The sequence below is a fragment of the Panthera uncia genome, chromosome B4 (genome assembly GCF_023721935.1).
Source record: "Panthera uncia isolate 11264 chromosome B4, Puncia_PCG_1.0, whole genome shotgun sequence".
Lineage (NCBI taxonomy): Eukaryota > Metazoa > Chordata > Mammalia > Carnivora > Felidae > Panthera > Panthera uncia.
The window spans coordinates 20294853-20307052 of NC_064809.1; the positions used below are offsets into that span (position 1 = coordinate 20294853).

The 12200-nt window shown below is 44.3% G+C and overlaps 1 protein-coding gene and 1 long non-coding RNA gene across 4 annotated transcripts; one reads left to right on the forward strand and one right to left on the reverse strand.

The window, feature by feature from the left end:
* The first annotated feature begins 46 nt into the window (after positions 1 to 46).
* Positions 47 to 5499, forward strand: BMI1 (BMI1 proto-oncogene, polycomb ring finger). Of its 3 annotated transcripts, none has more exons than XM_049624683.1 (10): positions 47 to 130; positions 875 to 1005; positions 1354 to 1450; positions 2056 to 2111; positions 2205 to 2255; positions 2420 to 2528; positions 2607 to 2652; positions 3086 to 3184; positions 3491 to 3571; positions 3661 to 5499. In XM_049624683.1, exons 2-10 carry the CDS (start codon positions 894 to 896, stop codon positions 3988 to 3990), a joined length of 981 nt encoding a protein of 326 aa, XP_049480640.1. In that variant the 5' UTR covers positions 47 to 130; positions 875 to 893; the 3' UTR covers positions 3991 to 5499. The 3 variants fall into 3 exon arrangements, with proteins under 3 accessions (XP_049480640.1, XP_049480639.1, XP_049480641.1); XM_049624682.1 differs by lacking the exon at positions 47 to 130 and adding an exon at positions 170 to 504; XM_049624684.1 differs by lacking the exon at positions 47 to 130 and having other exon boundaries at positions 526 to 1005; positions 3661 to 3799; positions 3882 to 3962.
* LOC125918629 (uncharacterized) lies at positions 3832 to 9990 on the reverse strand. Its single transcript, XR_007456518.1, has 2 exons — positions 7716 to 9990; positions 3832 to 3999 (listed from the first exon to the last, which is right to left on the reverse strand). It is a non-coding gene; the product is annotated as an uncharacterized LOC125918629 (long non-coding RNA).
* Between the last annotated feature and the right edge of the window lie 2210 nt (positions 9991 to 12200).

The following is a 12200-nucleotide window of genomic DNA, read 5'->3' on the forward strand; positions in this document are numbered from 1 at the left end:
GCGCCGCGCCGGCCCCTCCCCCGCGCCCGCCGCCGCCTCCGCCCCGCCGCCCAGCCGCCCCGCACGCCTGCCGAAGCTCCGGGCTCGGCCCGGCTCCGCGCGGAGTTGCAGCGGTGGCCGGATGCCAAGTGTAAGTGTAAGTTGCTATGGAAACCCCGACAGAGGCGAGTTCCGAATCCGGAGCGAGACGGAGCCGCGGGCGCCGCCGGATCCGCCCCTCGCATCCCGGCCCCCGGGCGTCCGCGCGCTCAGGCCCCAGCCCGAGGCCGACTGGAGGTGCTTCTGCGGCCCCAGCACCCAGCTCCGGAAATGCCAGGGATGCAGATAGGGCAGAATTTGTTTTCCCTTTGTATCGAGTGAAAACGTGCCAGGTTCTGGTTGCTGGAACCGCCTAAAACAACAAGAACCCCTGGGAAGCCAGGGCATGCTCACGGATTTTCAGCTGAAGATCCATAAGGAAGTTTTACAATAAATTTGGAGACCTGGAACAAGCCCTGGCGGTTGGTAAATATCTGCGGGGACTGTGTGGCGTCTGCAGCAGCCTTGGGGCTGCTAGGCTAGAGGACAAATGGAAGAAAGAGACCCGAATACTCTCAGCTCCCAGCCCCCACCCCGGACCTTTTCTTCTCCCTCCTGGAATGACCTGAGGGACCAGAAGTTATTTTAGTTGAATCCTCTTTCATCATTTCACTGTAATTGATTTACGTCTGATTAGTAAATTCCTTCTGTAGAAAACGTTGGGACAGCCCAGCTGTACAGTCTTAAACGAGTTTTATGAACTCCACAGCACTTCAGAGTGTACGGTGACTAGAAGTCGGGAGATAATCTCGTTTCTCTTTCTGTGGATTATAGCCAATATTTCTGTGTCTTGCAGGATCTTTTATCAAGCAGAAATGCATCGAACAACCAGAATCAAGATCACTGAGCTAAATCCCCACCTAATGTGTGTGCTTTGTGGAGGGTACTTCATTGATGCCACAACCATAATAGAATGTCTACATTCCTGTAAGTGCAAAGTTTTAGAGCTTTCTTTGTGTCATGTGTATTTCACATTTCTTTCTGATGTTTGAAAACTATAACAATTGCCTCAGTCCTTGAGAATGTTGGTACAAAATGATGGAGTTATTTTCTACTCTTGGATTTGGTGAATTTTTGTTAATACGTATTTTAAACATTTTATAAGTACAAGTATGCAGTGGACAAGTGTTCTCAGGATATTGATGAAGTTTATTTAATTGGAAATACCTTTTGGCGTTTAGCATTTTCTTACTACTAGTTTTCCATTTTTGACCCTGATTTTAATGCTTAGCATCTAATCTCTAAACTTACAAAACTTCATTTTTCTATGTCTAGTCTGTAAAACATGTATTGTACGTTACTTGGAGACCAGCAAGTATTGTCCTATCTGTGATGTCCAAGTTCACAAAACCAGACCACTACTGAATATAAGGTAAGAAAATGTTTAAAATTAGTCTGTAATTGTTACTGGAATTGCATAATTTAGTGAAGGCTATCCTGTTTTATTTCTTCACACAAAATTTACTCTTGAATCTTCACCTGATGTGTATGCTTTGTGGAGGTTGCTCATTTCTTGCCATTTTAATGATGACTAACTTTAGACAAAGTTGAGAACTGTTCAAGTGGATTTTAAGGTTTTTATTTACACATCTTTAAAAATCTGAATTCGTTCTCCATTTCTGCATTGCTTTATTGACTTTATGACAAGCAGGAATGAGTGTGTTTAAAATGCTTCCTTTCTTTTCTCTTTATTCTCTTTCCTATTAGCTAATTTAATAACTTGAAAGGCACACTTCTCTTGACTCCATGAAATGTGAAGAATTAATGAATATAAAATAAAAGTATTTTTCTATTGATTAAAGAGTACTACTACATAAAGAAGTTTTATTCTCATAATTGTTATCTTACTGATGGAGACTTTCACAATCAAGTAAAATACTATAGGAGAAAGAAAATGAAGAATGTATAGTAACTGATATGAGCATCTAAGGTTTTTGCCATTAAAATTAAGAATTTACTTTTCTAATTCTTTTTCAGGTCAGATAAAACTCTCCAAGATATTGTATACAAATTAGTTCCAGGGCTTTTCAAAAGTGAGTAACTTGGTTACAAATGAGTTTTTACAAAGTATTTATCTGTTTTATCTACTATAACAAATGTTTAAGACTTTCTTTTTCCTCCTCTAGATGAAATGAAAAGAAGAAGGGATTTTTATGCAGCTCATCCTTCAGCTGATGGTAAAATCTTTAGAAGGGAAAAGACACTTTATTTGGAGGGAGAACTTATTATTCAGTAATTTATTAAAATTGAGTTTAATTTAAAGTACCACTTCCGTCTTCCTACGTAATATTTTAATTACATATTTAATTTTCTAAAATTGAGTTTCAAAATGTCTTCATAGCTGCCAATGGCTCTAACGAAGATAGAGGAGAAGTTGCAGATGAAGATAAAAGAATTATAACTGATGATGAGATAATAAGCTTATCCATTGAATTCTTCGACCAGAACAGGTAAATTTTGTAGGAAATGGGTTTTATGCTAATCCTCTCATGGGTACATTGTTCCACTAATAAAGTTATGTTTCTTAGATTGGATCGGAAAGTAAACAAAGACAAGGAGAAACCTAAGGAGGAGGTATGTTTCATGTCACAAAAACCTATAGAAGAAACAGCATTTGGCCTCTAGATTTTATGAGGGTGTATGCTGTGCTTTAGAATATTCTAGGGCCAGATGATGCTGTCAGATGGGAGAAAATGATCATATTTGATGTTTAAGAGTGATTTATATCTGATAGTAACTAGATAGAATTTATTTTGTATGTAGTTACTATTCTTACAAAATGCTTCAAAGAGTTAATGCTTAATGCTTTGTTTTATTTACAGTTTTCTTACTATGTCAGGAATCTGTTTATTTAGTATCAATAATAGTAAACTCAAAGTGTAGTTGAAAATATAGTCAGTCTCAGCTTTGGTATTCATACCTTTTCTCATATTGAGGCAATCTAATTAAAACTTTTTTCTTAGCTGAAAAGAATTTTAAGAAACAACTTTTCTAACTGTATTCTTAGGTGAATGATAAGAGATATTTACGTTGCCCAGCAGCAATGACTGTGATGCACCTAAGAAAGTTTCTCAGAAGTAAAATGGACATACCTAATACTTTCCAGGTATCTGCCTTATAGTCTTGGTGCATTTAATGTGGATTTTTTTAAATACAGGACTTAATTGGAACTATCTCTTAAAGTGTTTAGTCTGAGTTTTGTTTTATGCTATGAATATAAATTCCTTCATGATTTCAGGAAATAGTTCTCCTCTTTTCCTTTTCAAGTTTCAACGGGGAGTCTTTCTTTGTCCGAGTGTTTGGAGAGAATGTCTTTTGAAGCATTTTTGGATTGTATTTAGATGACAAAGAAAATCTGGATTTACCTTTGTTCTTTACGGTACTTAATAATTGAAGTATCATTTTTCAATAGATCGATGTCATGTATGAAGAGGAACCTTTAAAGGATTACTACACACTAATGGATATTGCCTACATTTACACCTGGAGAAGGGTAAGTAGCATATCTAATACTTGAAGATTATTGTGGTAAACCGTATTTAAAGAGGACTGATTTTTTTTTTTTTCCTTTTAACTTTGTAGAATGGTCCGCTTCCTTTGAAATACAGAGTTCGACCTACTTGTAAAAGAATGAAGATCAGTCACCAGAGAGATGGACTGACAAATGCTGGAGAACTGGAAAGTGACTCTGGGAGTGACAAGGCCAACAGCCCAGCAGGAGGTATCCCCTCCACCTCTTCTTGTTTGCCTAGTCCCAGCACTCCAGTTCAGTCTCCTCACCCTCAGTTTCCTCACATTTCCAGTACTATGAACGGAACCAGCAGCAGCCCCAGCGGTAACCACCAATCTTCCTTTGCCAATAGACCTCGAAAATCGTCAGTAAATGGGTCGTCAGCGACTTCTTCTGGTTGATACCTGAGACTGTTAAGGAAAAAAAATTTTAAGTCCCTGATTTATATAGATATCTTCATGCCATTACAGCTTTAGAGATGCTAATACATGTGACTATCGTCCAATTTGCTTTCTTTTGTAGTGACATTAAATTTGGCTATAAAAGATGGACTAGATGTGGTATTCATATGGACGTTAATCGAAAAGAAAGATTGTTCCTATAAATTGGTTTCTGAGAAGGCAGGCAAGATGTTTTCCTGTGTGTTAGGAAAGATGGGAAATGGTTTCTGTAACCATTGTTCGGATTTGAAAATACTCTGCAGTGGATATAAACATTGGGCCATAGTTTGTTAATCTCAACTAACGCCTACATTACATTCTCCTTGATTGTTCTTGTTATTATGCTGTTTTGTGAACCTGTAGAAAACAAGTGCTTTTTATCTTGAAATTCAACAAATGGAAAGAATATGCATAGAATAATGCATTCTATGTAGCCATGTCACTGTGAATAACGACTTCTTGCATATTTAGCCATTTTGATTCCTGTTTGATTTTTACTTCTCTGTTGCTACACAAAACCGATCAAAGGAAAGTAAACTTCAGTTTTACAATCTGTATGCCTAAAAGCGGGTACTACCGTTTATTTTACTGACTTGTTTAAATGATTCGCTTTTGTAAGAATCAGATGGCATTATGCTTGTTGTACAATGCCATATTGGTATATGACATAACAGGAAACAGTATTGTATGATATATTTATAAATACTATAAAGAAAATATTGTGTTTCATGCATTCAGAAATGGTTGTTAAAATTCTCCCAACTGGTTCGACCTTTGCAGATACCCTCTGTTTGAGCCTTATCAGCATAGAATATTTTTAATGTGGATCTCTCATTCTAAATTCTATTTCATTGGAAGCAATTGGCAAATTATAATACTGATTTTCTCTAGTAATACATATTTACTTTTTAAATTGTTGCAGTAAAGAAAAACTTTTAACTAAGGAATTTGGAAATAGTGTCTTCATTTCCTATTGCTTTTGATGGAATGAATGTGTTTTTAAAATGCGTATCCATCACTATAATTCTAAAACAAATTTTTAAGTAAACCAGGAAATTGCTGGAAGAAGGCATTTTATCTGAAATTATTTTAATATGTTGGATAGCAGGAATTTCAAAGTGAAGAGTTGCATTTACAGCTATGAACAATGACATGTCCTCTCTCTATTGTCTTGAAATAGAAGCAATTTATTTTTAGCTTCTACAGGTATTAATTTTTAAACAGAGTGAACATGTTGAATTTAAAATATGGATAATCCCAACAGTTTTCAGTTTGTGTTTTGCTTTGGTCGAACTTGGTGTGTGTTCATCACCCATCAGTTATTTGTGAGGGTGTTTATTCTATATGAATATCGTTTCATGTTTGTATGGGAAAATTGTAGCTAAACATTTCATTGTCCCCAGTCTGCAAAAGAAGCACAATTCTATTGCTTTGTCTTGCTTATAGTCATTAAATCATTACTTTTACATATATTGCTGTTATTTCTGCTTTCTTTAAAGATACAGTAAATGAAGTTTTATGAAACCACGAAATACATATATTTTTATTTTGACCTAAATTTGTACAGTCCCATTGTAAGTGTTGTTTCTAATTATAGATGTAAAATTAAATTTCATTTGTAATGGGGAAATTCCAATAAAAAGGATATTCATTTAGAAAATAGCTAAGACTTTAATAAAATTTGATATGAAAAGCACAATGTGCAGAAGTTTTGGAAACCCTATTGTGGATTACAACAGGTAAAACTAAAGAGAATCAATTGCTGTCTTAAATAGTGATGTTGCTAAAGAAGTACATGCTTTGTTGTATAATAGCTTGAAAGCCCAGTTGAAAGATGTATCTGTTTATTTACAATCTTTGAAGTAAAAGTTACCCATGTTTGCCAATTTTGGTGAATTTAACTCATTTTTCTAGGCTTCTCAAGTTTTTCATGATGTTATCTAAGAAAGCAAAGTTAGTTAATGGAAGTTTCAAATGATATTTTTACTTTGGATGATCATGTATATAAAGAATGAAAAAATATTTTTCAAAGACTAAAAAAACTTCAAATGCTAGTGGACCTGTCGCTTGACTTACACAAAATCAAGTTGTGAACTCAACACAGAACCCAAAGACTTTACATCTCAACCTTTTTATGATGGACTTATTTTTGGAATTCCTTATTAAAATATCAGATACTGCATTTATGGCTTCCTTAACACTGTTTTCCCATTCTTGAAAACATGCATTTATTTTGCTTGAAAGGATTTTCCCCCCTATTCCCTTTGAAAATTGCTTAAGCGTTAAAGGGTATTTCAACTAAAATGTCTCTGTCTTTTAATATAACAGAAGAAAGATTACGTTTTGCATTCCCCCATAACCAGCTTTCACAGTTCTGACAATTAAGATTGAAAACTTTTGCTAAGCTACCACTTTAAAACATTTCAATCTTACAACCCATATCAAAACTGCTAACTTTGTGTCTCTAAGCAGTAAAAGCAGGGTACGTGAAAAGTCGGATTTAAGTTTGGCTTTTGTTTCTGTAAAAGTATTCTAGGATTCTATACCACAAAGTTAGTGCTAACAAAATATTCCACAGAAAATGCCTAAATTGATTTCACAGATTTTAGCTTAAATGCAAAAAGAGAATGAGGCTGGCTTACTACTGTTGTGTAAATAGCGATCTATCTTGCTTTACACATGCATACCACTTTGCAAGTACTTTTTGCTTTTAAAATTGCCGGCCGTTAATTGCACTGAGTTGGGGGCGGGGGGGGGGGGGGGGGAAAGCTGCCCTTCAGTTGACTTAACCTACCAACCATATATTGCTTCGTTTCAATATTCATACGGGCAAACGTTAGGATTTCTGGAGGTACAATGCGACATACAGAGTAAGCTCGGAGGGGCTTCCTTAGGTCCTTCTCCTCTTACTCTTTTCCTAATAGTTTGGCATTGGAGTTTCAGAAGACATGTGGTATAGGCCTATCAAGATAAAGTTTCGTGAAATCAACACAGAACCCATGTGAAATACTACTTTCCAATGGCCAACAAGAAATGAAAAAAAAAATTTTTTTTAATACCTAAGGCAATCTTTTGAGGGGATGGAAGTTTAATTTTAGAAAAAATCTGCACATGGGACCCAGTCTCTTAGAATCTTGGGATGATGGAAGTGGGTCTTTTTTCTTTTTTTCACTTCTTTTCTAGTTTAAAGGTTTGGTAAATATATATATTTTTTTCTCATTGCCCCTGGAATGATAGTTGGGAATTCTGATTTAGTCTAGTGCTTCTAAGAAATGGGGGCTACAGCATATTCTGAAATACTATGATTGTTTCCCTCATACAGTCCTCCTCACACTTTATCCACAGCTAAGGTCTTGATGAAATTGCATTTAAGATGATCCTATTTAACAACAGTATGTACTTCCAAGACATCTGATGTGCAAAGAGTGCAGAAGGCAGCTTCAACATAAAGCTTTTGGGTTAGAGAGCGTCATTTCACTTGAGGATGTTTCTTCAAGTATAAGATGAATAGCACAACAGGTGATTGTTTCTAAGATCGCTCTAAAAACATTCTGACTCCTCCCAAATAAAACCTTGTATTAAACTGGGACCACAATTCAGATAGCCGAGTCCTTTACAAGGAAGAGAAAGTATCACATGTTAGAACCTCCTAGTAAGTCAGATTTGGGAAATACCCCCGCGAATACCTTCAGCCTGTGGGTCTCCTTGCAAATCTCAAGATCGCCCAGTTTTGATTATGAAAGTCTCCGAAAATGTTTACACAGTCGAGTGTTTCCTGTTTCCGCAGTTAATTTTTTTTAACGTTTTTTTCTTCTTTTGGTTCTTGAAACGGATTTCCTTTATTTGCACCAGTTTCTTTTTCTTAGTGTGCAATTTCTAGAGGTCTCACATGAAGACTCCACTCTCAACCTCGTCTTCATCAAGTCGACGACATCACAAGTCATTTATCACTGCAAAGGCTATTCTAGGATCCTTTTGACTTTTCTGAATAAGTTCAAGTGCATGTGGAGGACTCATCCCGAAATCTCATTTAACCCTCCAAATAAATAGTAAGCATTCAACAGAACTCCCAATGAGTTAAATTGTTCCCATTATTCTCTTAAAATATACCTTCCAGACACGTGAGAAGGAACTTTCAAAAATAGCAGGTGTCGTTCCCTTGGAGTCACCTACATTTCAGGAAAACGATGACTTCTTGCTCTGATTGTTGGGTCATCATAAAATCCAAACTTCACAGAATACACGATTTCAAGGTCGGTGCCTATTTGGTGCTGTCAGTTCTGTCCCTCTAACTTAGCCAGAACTCAGATCGAGAGCAGAGACTTGGAAGACTCGGACCAGGGTCCTCGGGAAACGCGTCGAAAATTGGGATGGAAGGAAGGAGGACGTTACCGAGATGGATAAAGAGGTTACTGGAGATAGAGAAATCTGTCCAGGAACTAGTGTCTGCTCTCAATGCCCCCCAACAGTGGAAGACACTCAAACAAAGCCGAAGACAGGAGCGCAGTGCGCCGCTCGGAAGAAAAAGCGGGGGCGAGGGTGATTAGGCTGGAAAGAGCAACGGCTTAAAAAAAAAAAAAGGAAAAAAAGAAAGAAAAAGAAAGACAAGAAAGAAATGGCTTCTTATATTTTGGTGCCCGGTGGAAAAGGCACAGGACGACCGCCTGGAGAAAAACGACCTCCCCTTCCCGGCCGCGCTGTCTTCCCGGTCAGGGAGCCTTTACCAACAGGACACGTTAAGGAGGAAACCGCCATGCTCCCCGTCCTTATTTTTTAACCGGCCGCTCGCGGAGGAGCGTTAAGAGCTACAGTGCAGACCGCGGTTACCACGGCGCCGCGGGGGCTCCGCCAGGCCCTGCGCGTGAGCCAGGGCCGCGGGGCGCCGGGAGGCCATTTTGCGCGTGCGCCGCTCGCCTCGCGCCGCCCTGGGTTCGGCAGACTCGGATCCCGCCAAATTTGAAAGCAAGATTCTCAGGCCCTGCGGGCTCGGGAGGTGACGAAAGGAAGTCGTCCCTCCAAAGTCGGAACCTGCGGCAAGGGGAGGCGACGGCGGGGTGCGCGTGGCCTCCCAGGGCGGCCACCTTCCTGCCGAAGGCTTGCCCACCGGCCGAGACCTCAGCAGGTCTGCCCGTCCGCGGAGGCACGGCGACCGGCCCCTGGGCCTCGAGCTCAGCGCGGGTGGGAAACGGACCCACGTCCGGGGAGGCTGCAAAGCCCACCGACGCGCATTCTTGCGGTGCCGTTCCAGATAGCCGCCTCGCTTTGCCCCCGACTCCTCCTCCGGCTTCAAATCCTACGCCCTTTCTCCTTCAAAAACGGGGTGTCCTTGCAGTTTGAGATTTTGTCGGATAGACTGCAAACTGAATTATTAAGAAAGCACGGCGTTGCCCTCTCGAAGGTTCCCCCAGGCCGCGCTTCGAGGGCGGTTGACTGGAAAGGCCGATGGGAGAGGGTCCGCCAGCTGAGCTCGTTTATTGGGAAGAACGGCTCCAATCCCCTGGGAAGGACATTTAGCTGGGTGGCGGTGTCGAAGAGGCGGTGGCTTCGCGACAGGAATCTCAAGATCCGGGCAAAGGCCCACACCTGGAGACCCAAAGGCGACGCCCAAATAGGTCTCGGGGCCAGGCGCACCCGAGAGGTTTGGCAGCCTCACGCCACCGGGCGGGGCGGCTGGCGGTCCGAGGCAGGGGAGGTCGCCTCCGAAAGACGCCGGGACGCCGCCGGCTTCCGACAGAGCCTGCGCCTGCCGGGTCCCCAGGGTGGCAACGCTCATCTGGCCTGGCACCCCAAAACCGGGAGAGAAAGGAAGGGCTTGGGAAGGGGAGTCGGGGGGGGACGGCGGCGAAGTGAAAGCGGCCTAAAATGGGCGACGCCGGGCGAGTCCTCTTTATCAGCGCAGCAGACTGCAGGAGCCGCCATTTGGTGGCGGATTTTGGTATTTCAGTAGCACGTTGTGCCGAACGTCACAACTGGCTTGTCTACGTGGCAGGGTCATTTTTACGCCGCGGTTTTCAAACATTCAAAATTCCCCCCTAGCCTTCCCCCCTGGGGGGCGTTGAACCCCCTCCCCCACTCCCGGCGGACCGCTCGGCTCGCCCGCTCGACCCCCGGGGCGGCGGACGTCTCCTCCGGGCGACGGCGGCCTCCACCCGCGCCCAAAGGCCGGGGTGGAGCGTGACGGAGCCCGGCGCACACCGAAAGTGGGGGAGGGGTTCTCCCCGCTTTTCAGAGACTGGGGCGACTGCGGGCGCCCGCAGCTCTCCTCTCTCCCCAGCGCGGAGAATCCCGCGTCCTTGCGGGCGTGACGGGCATGGTCTCATCGCCCGCCGGTACCCCTGCCCCGGCCTCCCGCCTCACACCTCTCGGGCGGGAGGAGCCTCGGCCTAGCGGGAAGGAACCCACCCGACGAGAGGCGGCTCCTCTGGGACCCCGCACTGGCGCTTCCAGCCCTGCCCGGAGCACCTTCGGGGACCGGGAAAGCTGGACAAATCTGGAGGGCGCCAGGCGGCCCTGGTGTCCCACCCGGGGTCGCCGGGTCTTCGAGGGTTTCCATTCAAAAGCCCCCAAAGCGTGAGGTGCCTACCGAGAGGAGAACAAAGGGCCGGGGGCTGAACGCGCGGCGAGTCCGCGCGCGCGGCAGCCCTTTGCTCGGCCCGGCTCGGAGTCGGGGGCGCGAGCAGGACTGGCTCCCGGCCTGGACCCGAGCCGGCGGGCGCTCCGCCGAGTCGGCGGCCCCCGCCTCCCCGGCGGACTGAATGAACCCAGTCTTCGAGCCCGGAGCTGCCATGTTGCGTTCACAGAGGGCGCCAGTAATTTGACGCTTGCGAGGCGGCGACACCCCCAACGGAAGAGTCCTTCGGCCCTTCGTGCCGCACAGCTGCGGTCAAAGCCCGAAGGGACCGCGGGGGCGCGGGCGGGAGCGAGAGAGCCCGGTGGGCCGCCGAGCCGGCGTGGCCGCCGCGCCGCAGCCGCTTCCCCTCGCCACCTTCCTTCCAGGGGCTGCGGGGCTGCGCGCGAGGCAGAGGCTCGGTTGCCAGTAGCAACCACACGACGGCGATTTGCAGCCAGGGCCGCCGCAGCCGCCGCTGGTTCGGCTGCCTCCTCTCCCACTTCGGGGTCGAGCGTTTGCAACTCCGGGGGCTGCCCTCGTCGACATCCCTCGCCCCCGCCCCGGGTCCTCGGCCTCCGGGACCCTCAGCTCCTCTCGCAAGCCTGCTCCCCGGCTTGGCCCTGCCCCCACCACAGACAATAGGGGCGGCTTGGAGAGCACGCTGCGGCGCGCGCCTCGCTGAACAGGCACCTGAGCCCCCGAGATAGGGGCGCTCTGCTGAGTCCCAGCCCCAGGTGCCCTGGTCTCCAACTTGAGCCGACACGCTTTGCCAGTGGGCCGGTCCAACAGAAAGCTTTTCTTGACATCAGAAATAAGGACGGTGGTAAAGAAAGAAGTCAAGGCAAGACGCCCACTCCCTTTCTGGCAACGTGGACACAAAGAAGAGCTTCTGGTTGGATCTGCTCTCGGTAACGGTGGCTTTCCTCTGGGTGAGAGCCACAGGAAAACGTTACAATCTTCCGTCTTCTTGGACTACCACGAATATTTTGCGTTTGCGCCAACATTACAGCCAAATACTCGTTCTTGTCACGCATAAGTGGATGGAACATTTCCCCCCCCCCCCCCCCTTCATTTCATTTCATTTCATTTCATTTGATGAACCACATCAGCCCTTGGCAGTGTAGACTGAGTGGTCTGATGCAGAAAGAAAATGATTGACCTTAACCCTCAGGAATCTTTCTGCCTTTTCTAATATCTGTGGTTCTCGGACACTCACTTAAATTCAACAGAACCTTGTTAGTGTTTTATACAGGTTTTTACTGAAGAAAAATCGGCAAAGTATGCAGCATAATCTTTCATTTAGCTAATAGGGTAACTTGGGAAATACGTGCATTGCCAAATTTCTTCACTCTGGAAAACTGTCCCTGCTTTAAATGGCCATTAAGTTAGTTCTTCAAGGATGAAAATGTCACGTAAATCACGGATATGCTGAAATTTCTAAGTTTAAAGCACCTAGAGGACAACACCTGTCTTGTAAATCTTTGTGTGCTCCAGAGTCCTTTTAACATAGCTCAACAAATATTTAAGTTTCTAGAGGATCCCAGAAGTTCAACAACCCTTG

Coding starts and splice junctions, on each gene's coding strand:
- BMI1 (XM_049624683.1), top strand. CDS start 894: ATGCATCGAACAACCAGAATCAAGATCACTGAGCTAAATCCCCACCTA. Junction 2,256..2,419: donor AGCTCATCCTTCAGCTGATG/GTAAAATCTTTA, acceptor ATGTCTTCATAG/CTGCCAATGGCTCTAACGAA. Junction 2,653..3,085: donor AGGAGAAACCTAAGGAGGAG/GTATGTTTCATG, acceptor CTGTATTCTTAG/GTGAATGATAAGAGATATTT.